Below are 16,223 nucleotides of genomic sequence, written 5' to 3' on the forward strand. Positions count from 1 at the left end.
TTTCATTTCATAAATCGACGGAGACGAAATGCCCAAACCTCTCTATGCCCTGCGTGTCAGCACAGCTTAAACCCCTAGTTGGTCGAAATTTCCCTATGGCGTCCACAATAGCACATTTGGACTGCGTTGAAACAAACCTCATCTTCTCACCTCTTCCCCTCTCCTCTCGCAGAGAGGTAAGTTCTTTTAAATCATTGAGAGGTAGTTAGGAAGCCAGCACATCACGGATACTGGGCCAGCATATCCGTCTCAGGGCGCTATGACTTTTCGTTTTTTTTTCGCGGCGTAGCAGAGGCCATAGCTGTGAATGATACTGGCCGCTCGAAAGTGCTGACGTGATTATAGGGGAGCACAGGCATTCCTCTGGCTGTGTACAGTGACTTCCAAAAGGATAAAACTGACGCTGTACATTGTGTACTCGTACAGTGAGAACAAAATATGATAACCGCGGACAAGAATAGCATGGAATTACTTTGTCAGGGCTATTTTATTCATTCGAGAAACCCGTCTGTTCTGTATGCCCCGCGTTGGCAGAATCATTACAAACACGTCAGTGCACAGCTTTCTGTGTTAGTCATCGAGGCTTGACAAGGACTGTTTCCGAAATATTTATGAGTTGAAAGTTTGGCGCAAGGTGCCACTCCGTGCGCAAGTTATGCAAAAGCAGTCTGTCCGTGAAAAGCACAACATAGCCCAGTCGCCGAACGATACAGCAGTGAAACGCATGCCACCGCGGGAGTCAATGTCCTACGAGCGCCAGGACAACTTAAAGGCTCATCTACAGTGAGCATCGCCATATCTATCTGTTGCTGACATAGTGTCGCTAATACCCAGTAGAATATTCATCGTCGATTTTGATCATGAACCAGAGCGTTAAAAAAAGAAAAAAATGTGGCCGAACAGTTTCGCGGCAGTGCCCATTTACCGCAGGGTATTTGCTACATGTCTGGAAAAAAAAAAACACAGTTTTTTCATTGATCGTAATATTACACTTCAGGTCAGTAAAAAACAGAAAAGCTTTCCAGGAATAAACAAAATAATCATGACCAGAGTGATAGTAGGATAGTTAAGACCGGTAAGAAATTCAACACGTTGACGTACTGAAAGTCTATGGTGTTCACCAAGCTAAGTAAAAAACGAGCATTTCTTCACCGGGTTCATTTTGCTGCCTTTGGGACAACCGTACACCTCAGCGAAGGCGTCGGAGTTGCGCACGACTTTGTTGCAGTCGGCCGCAATGGCATTCTGGGCACCAGGGCTGGCGCACGTCATGTAGCACAGCGTCATGAAAAACACCTTCTTCTCTGGAAGATCTGGCGCGATGGCCACCCACCCGTCGGCATCTCGAAGATGCGACGCCGTCAGTGCAGCATAGGCGATTTCCACGGCGGGCACCTCTGGAAAGACGCTACTGTTGCCCTCGCCGTGGTGGCATTCTTCTCTGGCGTGGAATTCTCGTAGCGAAAAACTGGACAGGATTGTGCTTTCTTCCGCACTTCTGTTGGCTGACCACGCGATACCTTCGATGTCCATTGACCTGGCCAGCTGCATAGCCATGATGAAGAGGAGGCCGCCGTAGAGCATGGCCTTGGTCCCGTTGCGGTAGAAGGCCGGAGGACTCGCGACGGCCATTGCTAGCTCTACGACATTATAGACGTAGTCGTAGTCGGCGTAAACGGTGAAGTGGTTGCCCAACAGCATTAATGCCTCGTCATATCCCTGCGTCATGTTCACCGCGTTCGCAGCCGTACGTCCCTTGAACCAATAGTGGGCGTACGATGGCTCTTTCTCCGGAAAGTCGGCGTAGATTTTTTCCAGCGTGTCGTTGTTGAGAAGCGACGTCGGTGGCCAAATCGCCGCTTTCACCGTGGCGAGTTTCTCTCTCACCCTTGTCTTGCTCTCGTTATCTATCCACGAAGAGTGGTTGACCCTCTCCACAGCAGCTGAGACGAGACTGTCGAAGCCGGCGTCGATGGTCTGTCTGTCTCGGGCCGTGAATCGGCTGTAAAATCCGAGAGCAGAGACGAGGACCTGGAATATCACTTCTACGTGGTGTGCGCAGTATATCGGTAACAATTTATCAGCTGTCTCCAGGCTGCCGTAGTAACGCACAAGGACAGAGTAGTCGCCGGGAATAGTAAGGTACTGAATTATCAGCCACGTTATATGCATGTTCAACTGTTCGGGGGTGTACGTGTCCATCAGCTTGGCGACAGTCGCGAGAAACGCGACATCGGTAACAATAATTTGGTCATCAGCGGTCAAGTTCGGCTGGAGCAGCAGACCAGCCTGGAAGTCCTGGACCCACTGGGTGGAAGATGCGTTCCGCAGGTGGGCGCCAATGTCTTTGAAGGAGAACAAAGCTGGCTTCTTTCGGGACGACTTGGCCTCTTGGTAGAGCCTGGTAAGGATATCTTCTTCCATTATACGAATTCGGTTTACGTATTTTTCGTCCATTGGAGGTCGGTCGACAATGTCCGGGTAAAAGAGGAGCAGGAACTGCTGCCAGTACCTGGCGTAGGACCGTGCCACTGACCGATGGTGATTGAGCAGAATACGAAGGTACAAGCCTGGACTCACGAGAACGTGACGTCTGCCAGATGGCGTACGATGTCTTACGTTCACTGTGATCCAGAACGACATAAGCCACTTGTAACTAATTGCGACGAACATCGTAAGTGGCGGCTGCATTTTCGCGGGCGGCTCCGGCCAGCTTATACCGTGCGAATGGAGAGTGTCTCGAATCAACGCCATTTGGGACGCATTGTGGGGGAAGTTCCTGAGGCACATATCGTACATTGCCAGTGGCTTTCTTCCTGCGGAGATCTTCAGCGACCCGCTGGCCAGGGTATCCCCGAAGTGCTTGTACCAAGTAAAGCGCAGATCGTCGATGGCTGATCTGGCCAGCTCGATGTGCTTCTTGGCGGGCTCCCACGCCGAGCACACGAAAGCCGCGTAGTCTTCGCAAGGATCGAGTGTCCGATCGAGGTATTTGGTGAGGAGCACCGCGTGCCGATCGCAGTCTTCGGTGAGGCAGAGTGCGTAGTTGGCTGTCCGCTGCCTTAAGAAGCCACTCAAGAAGACCACGAAGAAGAACAAGATGCAGGCACCAAAGAACGCAACAGCGATCCAGATTTGGGTCTTGGTTTGGGAGAATTTTGGTCTCTTGAAGAGCTCTGGACTTTTGGTGGTCTGTGACTCTGGCGTTCTCCCCTGCAGACAAACATTAGCCACCGACGTTTAACTTGAGCAAGTAATGCATGATTAGCAGCTAAACGGGAATTTCCTCAGAACAGTCACCACAAGAATGCAGCATCCTGAGTGAATACTAACAATTTTTTATAAGGAGGAAAATGCGGTGAATAAATACTAAAGTTTTTCGTAGGCACTGCAGGAATGTAGTTAGATCATCGCGTTTGTAACTTGAGAAGTGAACGATATTCGCATTCCGGGTTCCTAGAATAATCCTTTACCATCTCCAACGCAGTTATCCTCTTTGCATTTTATGCAAAGGCCTATAAAATTTCATGCGCCACTGCGGTTTTCCTATTGTCTAAAATGAGCAACTGAACAATCGGACCTTTCATCAGCATGTATACGCTACTTGCGTACCTTGCTCTATCTTTAATTTAAGCGCTGAGTGTAGGGACGCAAGAAAAAGGTGACTCGAATGTTTGAGCGTTCGCTGTGGTGTGACAACAAATATTTTTTCACAGACATGCTGTGTATTGAGTGAGATGCGCTTATTGTGGTCATTCCCCACATTTAGCCGTTGGGTGTTTGTCCCAAGCTAGCTGCACCTGCCCACCGGATGGTAGGAAACCTGCCAGGTGTATATATATACATACTACCCACTGTGGCAGGTAGAAGTCCAATCAATGATTGGTCACGAGAGGTAACTCGGTAAGAGCAACCGGGGTCTCGTAAGCCCAACCGATGGCAGCATCTGCCATCCCACGGTAGAGGTGCATCCCCAGGGGTCTACGGACGTAAAGTAGGGAATGACCAATTCCGTACATATGAGCATTAATCCACTATCGCTATCCGAACAACTTCTGTCCATGAACTGTGCCCCCGGACAATGGGACCGAAGTGGTAGCGCACCTAATTCGCATTTGATCTAATTGCGCAAATCGACCGCCAATTCTTTTTCCTCGCAAAGTCCGAAGTGAATCCGGACTTGGCCAGGACTTCAGTGATACTCTGCAGTGGGTTTCGATGGGTTTCGAACATGCATTCTCTCGAAGCCGAGGCGAGAGCCCAATCCAAAGGCAACCCGATTCCTTCCACCCCTCTTCCCTCTCCCTCTTTTCCGCTAAAAGTGTGGAATAAAAATCCGCCCTTTCCACTTTGCCATGTGAGCATTGATAGGAGGAAAATGAAACGTGGCGGTGCGGACACCGACGTTTTCGACAACGGCGTGAATGTGAGGAATGCGCTAATGAGTGCCTACGCTCTAAAGCAGGCATTTTAATGAAGCGTTAATGTGGCGTTTTCAGGTACCTGTATTCCACACACCCGAGGAAACAGGCTGAGAAAGAAAACAAAGGCAAAGAGTACACCTATTTTCACTTGGGGTCCAAACTGTACTTCCGCTTAATTAAAAACGGTCCAGGAAGGACCCGCCTGGGCAAAACGATTTTCGGAAAAGAAGTATACCACTTTCCGACTCGTATTTATAGAGTAACCACTGAGTGCATGATGATAAAGTGCCTAATTTCCTTTTTTGCGCTGGACATTAACAGGGCAGGATTACAGGCACGGAAAACAGCAAAGACGCGTCACATTTGTTGACTTGTCATATAGCAGCAACTCGCTCAGGCACATTCTTATAATCTTTCTACGCGTGAAATTTAGATATTTAGATGCCGTCATCGACAAACTGAACTTGACAGCGCGAAGCTATTTTCCCATACCATTATACAGGAACAGGTGCTAAAGGCACGCTTCGCAGTTCTGTGCCGTTGCCGTAACACGAACTGTGACTTCCCACCTACACTCCACCCTCACGCCCTGCATCGTTAAAACTTTTAGAGCCGGACAGCAGTCTCATATGGATGAATGAGTGACAGTAAGTGATTGTCGGTGGCGCAAGCCTGCTCTACCCCCCTACCCGCAAACTTTACACCCGCACGCAAGTTAGCAAACACTCGGTCTGGCATCAGCGTTTCTCATCCCACACGCAGTCGCTGGAATTCACATTACCGGAGCGGTTGAAGACATGTGAATTGCTTTTCATATTAACAGCTGCTAGTGTCTGCTAATGCTATTGTCAGTCGTGTGGTCGCATTGTGCAGTGACAGCACCTCCCTACTCTGCGCCATTGGAGACCCAGCCCCAGGATCAAAGACCCGGATCATATGACCAAAGATAAGATGTCATTGGCGAGTGAGGAAATAGCGGAATGTTCCATCCCCTGTACGACAACGGCGCGCACACTAGAAACTTCCCAAATAAAGCCACCACTATTGCTTCAAACACTACAGAGAATGTTTGCTACATTCAAGTCAGAGCGAAAGCAGAGGATTTTTGCTACGTAGACGACGACGGTGAGCGGACCGTGCCGCTGAAAGGAGCGCTCGCACTACTGGGCCAGCTGCGGACACGCAAGAGACGATTTTACTCGGGTCTGAACCACCGGATTAGTGCCGCGTAGAAGAAGACGAATAGCGGGCAGTGCCGCGAACTCACAACGCGACAGACAAAGGGCGATTCTGCTCGGGGTTGGTGCCTATCGGATTAGTGCTTACGGACTAAGTCTTAACGCGGCATGAGTACGAGCGAAGGGGAACCACCGCAAACAAAACGCGGGGTTTTTGGCGCGCCCCAGCAGCTCCAGATGACCCGGCTGTTTACCTACCACAGTCGTGCGCCAAGTACTACATTAAGAACAACGACAGCTGATTTACGTAGTTAATGGCGAAGTAGGTGAGCTAGCACTGCTTGATGGAGCGCAAGCGAGACACGTCCAGAGTAGTGATGCAAAACTACCGGAAAACTGACTATCGATAGTATCGATCGTTTTTTTAAAACTATCGATAGTGTAAAAAACTATCGAAAGTGCCACTATCGATAGACTATCGATGGTATTATCGATTACTCGCGATAGTACCGCTATCGATAGTTTTGCTATCGATAGCGGTACTATCGCTAGTAACGCTCTCTATAGTAACAATATTGATATTATGCATTTGTTGGCCAGCGATATAACCAAAACATTTGCGATACCTGATTAGTTTCACGGTCTCATGAGAATTAATGTTCCTAAGAGACTCAAGCTATGAGGCATGCCGTAGTGGAGGTCTCCGGGTAAATTGCGACCAGCTGGGGTTCTTAAACATGCGCAGGGAAAGTTCGGAAAAATGCCTGGAACTGTATCCGATGAAAGAAAAAACAGCACAAGTTGTGCTGGCTTACGCGACACCATCGTGCACAGCAGACGTCGTCTTGCTGACGTAACCCAAGCTTTTCGCACACATGCTTCGCAACTAGGACATTCGCACGCTAACATTTTGTCCAGCAACTTTACGTAGGGAACGTCTGCAGAGCTCGGTGACGCGTAGGCCGCGAAAACCGGCGAGTCCTGTCAGATACTCATGCCATCACCTCCATACCACACACTCGGGAAACCAAGTTTAGGATGCAGTGGGTACGCGTGGTTGACTTTATAGAATCGATAGAACCATACATAACAAGTAGTATCGATACGGCTATCGATTGTACTATCAATAAAACTATCGAAAGTACTATCGATAGTATTATCGATACTACTATCGAAAGTACTAACTATCGATAGTACTATCGATATCGCACTATCGATAGTACTATCGATAGTCTTTTTTACCATCGATAGTTCGATAATGAATCAACTATCGATAGTATCGATAGTACTATCGATAGTTTTGCATCACTAGCCCAAACGAGGATCCCATAGCAAATTCGGAACGCGACCGCAGCTCTGAAACAGCCACTTCTCAGTAGCTCCAGCTATGCGACCGTGGGCTAAGCCGCGTGACGGGAGCTTCGCCACCTGATATCTCTCGCGCTAAAGTAATGGCGCTACTCCGGACATACACCGGTTAAATCCGTGATTGCGGGCAGCGCTGCTGAGCACCATAAATCACAGGAAGGTAATGAATGTGTGGCTCCAATATTTTAGCGTTAGCTTTGCCGTGACAGCAAAGGATGTTTCGTAGATAAGTTCCATTTTTTTCTTGTCCTAAAGTAAGGAGGCCGGAGACGAATCGGGACTTATCCAGGACTTCCGTGTGACTTTGAAGTGAGCTTGTTTTTAAAGATTGCTTGTAGTAGTGGAATATAACCTGTACGTCTCTTTAGACGCGCTAGCTTGAGCGTGCGAACACGGTAACACGACCGACGACCTTTGCCGGTTGAGGTGCTCGAAACAGGGTTTGTCCCCGGAAGGGCGCAGCGATGTTTTCGGAGGCTCTTCCAAGCGCATAAACATAAGAAAGCCTGCAGCTGGGCTTTGGGACGCTTGTACCCATCCGTGTCCGGCGGCTGGTTTCGAACCAACGACTTCCCGCAGGCGAGGCGGACGGCCAAGCCACTAGGCCACCCGTTACTTCTTACCTTTTCTCCCTCTTCCCTCACCCAATTCCACTCCCCTTCGCCCCCCATAAAGTGGAGAGGGAGATTTACCAACCTGCCAACCGAGGTAGGTGACAGGCGGCGCTGCGAATAGCAACGCCACCGACATCGGCATGAACCTTAGGAACGAGGTAATAACCGACGCTAGCTCTTATTAACCAAGGACTTTTCTCCGTCTCCAGAACGACCTAGTGAGAAAAAAAAAACTACATTTCAAACCCTTCTTTCCCCTCTTTGTGTGTTTCAATCTTGTCGAGATGTCCCTTATAGCGCAGGCCTACCTGGGGAGTATAGTCTTTGGGCGACAGGTGAAGGCAGGTAGCTTTCAGTCATGACACACTACGATGCGAACCGGGACGCTGTCATCATCCGAGAGAGTTGCTCATATAGGCGCCGTTACAAGGACAGAACGTCTCCGCCTAGTATGTTGTATATTCCACTCACCTTTTCGAGGTTGCTCTCTAGGTTGGCGATCGAAGCCAGAAGGGCCGCCGTTGCTTTCTTCCTGTCCTCGGCGGCATTCACAGGGCTTGTCCTGCCGGCGCGTCTGAGGGGACTCTGCCCGGCCTGCGTGTTTGGTTCCGAACAGGTAAGCTTCCACTTGTTCTGCAATAAACCACCGCGGTGGCTTAGTGGCTATGGCATTTAGTCTGCTCCCGGCCGTGCCAGCTGCATTTGACGGAGACGATCTCAGTACATTTAAAGAGCACCAAATTGTAGAAACCTTACCCGGTGCATTTACAGCGGTGACGTCATAACCAACTACAATCCCATATACCTTACTGTACTTATGGGATGTTCAGCTTTGGCATCTTTAAGGCACCAAACAGCGTTAACTGAAGAGATATGGAGAAGCCTTTGTCCTGCAGTGGGAAAAGTTCGGTTGATGACGATGATAATGACGGCACTAAGACGGTAACCTTAATGCATTTGGTAGCTTTACGACATTTATACAGACAAATGCGGCGGCGCAGGACGGCAGTACCTAAAACGAAATGTTAGAAACTGTGCAATTAAAGTCTTGGTTTGGGCTAGCTCGGACAATCTTGTCTATATGTGTGCCTTTCGGCCGTCCTCGTTCTGTTGCACTACGTCAGGAACTGATTGACAGGAATGCCGAGTCGAGAGTTGCAGCACTGACTCAGCGCCGTCATGTTCAGATGCCATTGAATGTCCCCTGCTTCCATCTCAGCATATGGCCTGTGACAAAAGCATTCTTTAACATTTCACTTAGATAAATGAAAAAAAAAAAATGAGCAACACTGAACTCACCTCCATCCGTGGACGTGACGGAGCGGCCGCGGCCACCTGGTAATCCACCTGCCCCGTTGGACTGTCTCCGGTTGTTGCCCCAGTCGGGAGAGGTTCGCTGGGCCCTTTCTGTTCCCCAGTCGCTGTGGTACCTGAAGAAGGTAGTGCTGCTTCCAATGCGGACTCGTTCCCGTGTTTGCTAGCAACGCCTTCCTGGAGAACTTCTTGCCGAACGCTGGCGGTGGGAAGTGCGCCGGTGGCAGCGACCGTGGCAGTGATAGTGGCAGGGCTAGCGGCGCCGCTAGTAGCAAAGCTTGTGGCACCGCTAGTTGCGGCACTGGTGGACGGAAGACCCTCGTGGGCTTGAGGACTTACGACGGACTTCGGAGACGTGGTGACCTGCGGAGACTTCGCAGCGAGGTCTTTCGCGGTCCCTCGTCGGTGCTGGCTGCGACGCCTGTCGCTTTGACCGCGCTTGCCGGTTGTCTTCGGCATTGGGACCTGCGGACAAGACTCGTGAGGTTTGAATAGAACCCTCCGGGTACTTTTAATTCGGCGAAATGAATCAGCCGTAAATGAAGTCGGTTTGCTAAAATAACTATTTATGAACGCATCGCTCTCCAGTTTTGTGTACTCTGTCGATCTATAATCATAGAAACCCATACTAATTTAACTGAATATAGTTTAATAAAACGTAGTAAAGCTTACTGCTGAAGTATCGTGTATTAATAGAAGACCGCCCCTATCAACGTCCTGGTAGCTACTTGTGGTGATTGACTGGGCCTTCATATTTATATAGCAAAACGATTGCTTGAAAACATGAAGATGAAGTCGGGTTTTCAGCAGGCAACACGGCAAAAAGAATTTACTCTTTTGTTTAGAAACATATGGGTGGCAGAGGTGCGGTGTGCAAGAATGGCACACGTACGATAAAACACACCCTGAATTTGGGCGTTGCAAAACCGACGCTGTGCATGAAGTCCCTTTTACGTGCGGAAATGCTTACATCATCCAAACCGACCGATGCCTACTACGTGCCATAAAGAGCCCTACGACTCATTTGAAAACTGCGCTTCTTCGCATCTGGCAGATCATGATCGTGAGCACCATTTGCAGTTCACTGTTTGAACAAACAACATAATTTTTTTTAATTGAGGAAGGACCAAGCATGAGGGAGTAAGCCATCAGTGGCTCTCATTGGCAAGTAGATAGCTCACCTAGGGAAGGGGTGACCTGTGTCAGTGTTGTCATCGTTGGACGTATTCTTTCGTGACTAATTGCTTTGCGTTTTGCGATAAAATTAGGTTGTGAGTTCAGCGCTGTTTTGTGCCCTCTAAGATTGCCTTTTCGCGGTGTCTCCACTATAGAGTACCAGCAATTCGCCTAACTTGCCTTTCTAGCTAATTATTCTGAAAACAGTTTTAGCTTTTCGAGGTAATAAAAGTCACCAGGCGCAGCTGAGCTTATACTGTGTGCAGCTGATATTGGGTTGAAGAACTGACAGCCAGACGCATTTCTTCTTCCAAAAACAACAAAAAAGAAAAAGACTACAGGCGAAGACTTCCGAGAGGAAGCGTGAGTCAAATGAGCCACGCTTGGAAGCTGTATTTTTCACAGTTGCCTAAGCGGGTCAATTCCCTTGGGAGCAGTTAAAAACAAGAAGTGCCAGAAATTCTGCACCGTACCTTACACGTCAAAGGGCAACTATATAACCAAGGGCACACTGTCTCGCCAAAGCTTACCATTGTTAGTCAAGACGCGTTTACTGCCAGGACAGATGCGTCTGTCACTGTTCTCCAATTAGCTTTCTTCTACGCCTGTCGTGGCCAACTTATTCCAGAGAATATCATCTCTATGTTCTGAGTTTTCGTGTTTCTTGGGTACAATACTCAATATTCTCGGTTACCTTAACGGGATAATCGTTATCTATTCTGAGCATTACAGATACAGACTCCGTCTATTTTCTCGCTAGATTTTCTTCAGGATATTATCACTTTTAATCTGTTCCCTGATGCTCGCTCGCTATTTGCATAGCTTGTTGCGCGGTGCTCCTAGTTTGGGTTTACAAAGACTGAAAGTTCCACCTTAAAAGGGCAGCAATTGCGGAGTGCACCTTTAATATACCTTTCTGGCTCTGGATATTGCTGAGCTGGCGCTCATTAGTACTGACTGCTTGCCAAATCACTTTGGCAGATTTTTATACTTCGGGTAACTTCTTGCTAATATTTCGGATCTGTGGTACCTACTTGGAGTCTGAACATTCACTCCCTTGCTCCTCTCAGCGGCCCACTACGAAATAGAAACTACTCTGAAGCCAGGCTCTCGAGACTCAACCTCATCTCTGTACCTATATACTCACCATCATCTCCCAACGTCGTCATGGTCGTAATCGCCACTCCTGTGGGTTGAAATAAAAGCCTGCTCCGGGCGGTTCTGAATCTCCCGGTATGTAAGGGGAAACGCATGCACAGGGGGCAACCTAACACAGAGGCCTCTGGCCTGATATTTTCTTGACATCAGCTGTTTACTGAGTGTTTGAAGTCCGCGATCTGACATGTGTGAAATTTGCTGCTACTGCATTGCGGTAGAGTCAGTGCTGAACAACGTATGTCTCCCTCTCCCTTTCATTGTATATATACTGTAAGTCCCGCGCAGGAGCAGGCCAACACCGTCTATAACTGTATTTTGCCTGTGCACATTAAAATATTAAAGTCATTAAAATCAGTGGCAGCAGTACCTCTGGCCGAATGGCGGCCGTTGCTGCCGCCGGTGACTCGTCTTGCTTCACAGCTGTGGCTGGTGTCGGCACCAGCTGGACCACTTCTTCCGGGTCCCTAGGTCGCTCCTGTTCTGGTACAGCCACTGCTGCGGGTGCGTCTGTGGGATCGGCCTGGGGTTGGCCGGTGACCGCGGTGGCGCCCTGTTCTTGATAGATCTCGAGAGGGGTAGCGTCGATGCCCACAGGCTTACCAGGGGTACCATCGCTGGCCAGGGTGGTCCTCGAAGACGCGGGGCCTAGCTGCTGCTCTCCTGGTACGGCTTCCTCAGTGGGAGCTACTCTGGGCTCGGCCTGGGACTTAGCGGTGAAGGCCGCTGCGCAAGGCTCTGCCGCGATGGCGTTGGCAGGATTAACAGCGGCGTTGTCACTGGACACGGTGGTCCTCGAAGACGCGCGGATTGGGCCACGATCGCCTGGTATGGCCTCAGTCTCTGGTACTCCTGCGGGCTCGGCCTGAAGCTTCGGGGTGAAGGGCGCTTGGCAAGGTTCTGACCCAACCTTGAGAATGATGGGGCCGGTGTCGGCAGGCTTAGAAACGGCAGCGTCGCTGGACACGGTGGTCTTAGAAGACGCGCGGGCTGGTCCTCGCTCTCCTGGTACGGAAACTGCAACGGGTGCCTCTGCGCGTTCGGCATGGGGCTTCTCGGTGACGTCCACTGCCGAGGGCTCTCGACGGATGCCGAGCGTGCTGATGCCGGCATCCGCAGGCGCAGCAGAGGCGCCCTCGCTGCCCACAGTGGTCCTGGAAGCCGTGCGGACTGCTGGGGAGGTCCGTGGATCCGGAGAGGTCCCGCGGCGGCGCTTGTGTTTCTCGCCGTCGGCTTTTTTCCCCTCCTGCTTCGACATGGCGGCCTGCACACGCATTTTGTGGTGAATAATGTTAGCTTCTCGACAGGTGGTATTGAATAACTATGATTGTCGAATGAATGTTGCTAATTTAAGGTTGGCTGAACACGAGCATCGTCCTGAGTGCACGCTTGATCGGTAGCGCCGAGAAAAATCTATATCGACATAGCTATATTCAGAGAGCAATCCTTTTGACCGTGCCCAAAAAACAAAAGAACGACTACATTGCTCATAAAATACGGTATGTGAGAGATGCCAGAACAAATAAAACTGTATTGTCATTTTTAAAGAACCCCATGTGGTCGAAATTTCCGGAACCCTTCACTACGGCGTCCCTTATAGCCTGAGTCGCTTTGGGACGTTATAACCCCAATAAACCCATAAGCCCATTTTTAGAGCAGACAGACTTGTACAATCGCAAAAATCTAGAAAACCTTTCATGTGAATGACAAGGACGCAGAAGCTGTATCAAAAGGCAAATTCAGAATTAGAAACAGAGGACCCATGGCTAGAACAACGGCTCATGAGTAATAACGTGTTGCACATCTTCTATTATACAGCCTGCTAATAACGTGAAGAGTAATGTGAATATATGTGCCGGCTTGTGCCGCCCGTTGTCCCTTGGCAGAGACACTTGCGCAGCTCTGTCAGCACCTTCTGCTCTAGGCAAAGCCTATGCTCGAAATATATCATAGCAGCCGGATTACGCAAGTCGATTCATCAGCGCAGCTCCAGCTGCAGCGGTAGCGACATCACTGCATTTGCTTCATCTCCGCTTGCCTCGTTTACTTTTTGTCCGGCAGCTAACGACGCATTAATCACCTGAAAAATTGTATTTAAAACCTCGCCACTTAGATTCAAACTCTGTTCATACCGAAAAGGACAACCTCTGGGATCCACGGTTAAAAATCTGTGTCGACGGATGTATTCAACTTGCGAATAGCTCCGGTGATGGTTACACTTGTATTTGTTTTGTTTTTTTCTTCCTTGTGAAAGCTCCGTTCTCGGTCAGAGTAACCTCTTTGTGATTAAAATGCGCTACGCTCCCTATAGAAGCACTCTAATTGCTCCTTAGTGTCCCTTTAAGGTATGTTCATGGTTTACAATGTTTCCACACCAGGTGTTTCACCTAAGATATTCTGTAATTTTTTCAAATAGGCTTTTTGAATTACAAGCGCGCTTTTTTGCGCATAGCAATGTCAGCGGTGCAGCGCATGAGAATACAGCTAAGATGTGCTAAATAGTAGGCTGGTAAACTAATACTGAGTAGTTAATTTTTAAACTTTTACTGTTAGTCTCCTTATTGAGATACGTGTAGCCTACCGTAAGTAATATCTATATCAGTTTTTAGAATTTAGAAAACGCCGTTACCCTGCAGCGGCGCTGTGGCCCGACATATTTTGGCTATTTCGACGAGTTACGTGTACTTGAGAGGTTGCTTTACTTGCAGGCTTCTCGAAAGCGCATGCATTTTGGCGTGATGGAGCCAAAATTTGTTCCACAGAGCCGACGGTAACAGCGTTTTTGAAATTCTAAAAGCAGATATGGATATCACTTACGGTTGGCTGCGCGCCTCCTATTAGAAGGCTAACAATATTAGCTAATAATTTAACTACTCAGTATTACTTAATCAAATAACTATTTACCATGTCTTAAATGTGTCGTTATGCGCTACATCGCTCTTTGTTCTTTTAATATTGCAGAACATCTTGGGTGAAACGCACGGGTAAATAGCTGGGCTGCAAGCACGCATATCGCGTTTCCGTCAGTGTTTTAGTTTACGTACCGTTCAGATGTACTATTAGCTTCGCGCGTAGGTGGAATCGGTTCAGTTTTGGTTTGGCTTGGTTTATGGGATTTAACGTCCCAAAGCGACTCAGGCTATGAGAGACGCCGCAGTGGAGGGCTCCGGAGATTTCGACCACCTGGGGTTCTTTAACGTGCACTGACATCGCACAGCACACGGGCCTCTAGAATTTTGCCTCCATCGAAATGCAGCCGCAGCGGCCGGGATCGAACCCACGTCTTTCGGGTCAGCAGCCGAGCACCGTAACCACTGAGCCACCGCGGTGGTTCAGTTTTAAAACACCCGTTCAGTTTTAAAACACCCGCAGTGTTCATGCGCTTAGTGCGGAAAAGGCCGCATGCTTGGTATCAGATAGTGCCCTTCTCAACACAACATACCGTTCCTGCATGTGTGTCTGCCGTGACGCTGTGTATCTGCACGTCTCAGAAAGAGTTCAGAAGCATGACTGCACTAAGATTTTGCCAGTCGATTCACACGACGAGCTGTGAACCTGCCAAGTATATGCCACGCCCTAACACCCGATCTCCCAGTACCTCCGGGACAAAGCACCACTCCTGGGAACAGCACAGTCATGAATGCTATGAGCGTGAACACGGCAGCGTGTGCCCGACAGCCTCGAAACCTACTCGTGGCGATGCGCAGCGGCCACTTTCATAAACAAAGCGGAAAGGGAGGTGTGTCTTTTGGCTTGCCGCAAGCTGGGAAAGCGGCGTAACCCTTTCCACCACGTTGTGGGAAGCTGCCGCCGCACATCGCCACAAGTAGGGCTCGAGGATATTTGCCACGCAATCCCTTGCTCACGGTCATACATTTCACGACTGTACATCACGCCCCTACATAACCAGGCACCGCTTCAAACTGCAATGAAACCTGATGTACGCTGCTTATCGAAGTGCCTGCATCAATTATACAGAAACAATAACGGCCCTGTAAAAATGTTCCTTTCAGAGCAGCAGCCTGAAGCTCTGTCAATAGCGACACATTCGACCTTCTCTCCAGCAGCGAAACGCTAGTTGAAACTGCAAGAGACCCATACTAATTCGTTTTATGCGAAGCATACTACTTTAGCTACCACTTCAGCCCTTCACCGTGGTTATGCGCCTCCAAATCACGTGATACATGACGTCACACCACGTGACACGATGGCGTCACGACAGTAGAGAAACGGGGGCCCACCTCGCGCCGTCGCTGTGGTTGTGCGCCTCCAAATCACGTGATACATGACGTCACACCACGTGACACGATGACGTCACGACAGTGGAGAAACGGGGGCCCACCTCGCGCTGTCGCTGTGGTTGTGCGCCTCCAAATTACGCGACACGATGATGCTTCGCATTCTCCAGGCTTAACCAAGTTAAGCCTCGCGCCATTTTTTTTAGTCCTCTCTTCAGCGTCGATAAAGACGTTTAGAACAACACTGGCGCACCCCTGCCTGCATCTCACTTAAAATGCGTAATAGAGTAAGAGGATAACAAGAATGTTGGCGTCCTTACTTATGAGGGGAAGAAGGCGGCAGTGGTGCAGAGATCCCTGGGATGACGTCGGCTCGCTTCAGCTGCGTTGGTTTCCTGCGGGCTCGTGTTGCACGTGCGCGTGCCGCAGCTATGCGTTCACTTCTTCTTCTTGGCTGTCGCGCGGCCTGCGACGTCACAGGCAGCGGACGGCGATGCCACTAAAGTTATGTACATTGCTGCTTGTTTCAAATTAAACTATTAGAAAACAGAGCACTTTTAGTTATTTGTGGTAATTTTCCGCTTCTCGCACCAGCTCTGAATAATAATAAGAGTGGCATTAAGGAGTTCTCAATCACTTGGTGACCTGACTATTTTGTTGAGGGTGCAACTTTTTGAGAAGAATAGAAAGTCTTTTTGTCTGGTAATTTTTAAGCGATTTTATTGGAAAATCGCACAATGTAGATATGCGACATGG

The 16,223-nt window shown here is 49.2% G+C and overlaps 1 protein-coding gene across 1 annotated transcript; it reads right to left on the minus strand.

Moving 5' to 3' along the window:
- Positions 1–995: 995 nt before the first annotated feature.
- LOC149331245 (endothelin-converting enzyme 2-like) lies at positions 996–15,922 on the minus strand. The gene is made up of 5 exons (XM_089555436.1): positions 15,788–15,922; positions 11,600–12,493; positions 8,884–9,363; positions 8,056–8,178; positions 996–3,213 (listed from the first exon to the last, which is right to left on the minus strand). The coding sequence occupies exons 2-5, from the start codon at positions 12,485–12,487 to the stop codon at positions 1,126–1,128; spliced, it is 3,579 nt and encodes a 1,192-aa protein (XP_089411562.1). The 5' UTR covers positions 12,488–12,493; positions 15,788–15,922; the 3' UTR covers positions 996–1,125.
- Positions 15,923–16,223: the final 301 nt, after the last annotated feature.

Source organism: Amblyomma mixtum, chromosome 8, assembly GCF_055824585.1.
Source record: "Amblyomma mixtum isolate Tamu chromosome 8, ASM5582458v1, whole genome shotgun sequence".
NCBI lineage: Eukaryota > Metazoa > Arthropoda > Arachnida > Ixodida > Ixodidae > Amblyomma > Amblyomma mixtum.

Excerpts from the sequence above, each read along its gene's own strand:
- LOC149331245 (XM_089555436.1), bottom strand. The coding sequence starts at position 12,487 with ATGTCGAAGCAGGAGGGGAAAAAAGCCGACGGCGAGAAACACAAGCGC. Across the intron at positions 8,179-8,883 it reads CGTCACGTCCACGGATGGAG|GCCGGGCAGAGTCCCCTCAG; the intron begins GTGAGTTCAGTG and ends CCAAACACGCAG. Across the intron at positions 3,214-8,055 it reads TAGAGAGCAACCTCGAAAAG|GGGAGAACGCCAGAGTCACA; the intron begins GTGAGTGGAATA and ends GTTTGTCTGCAG.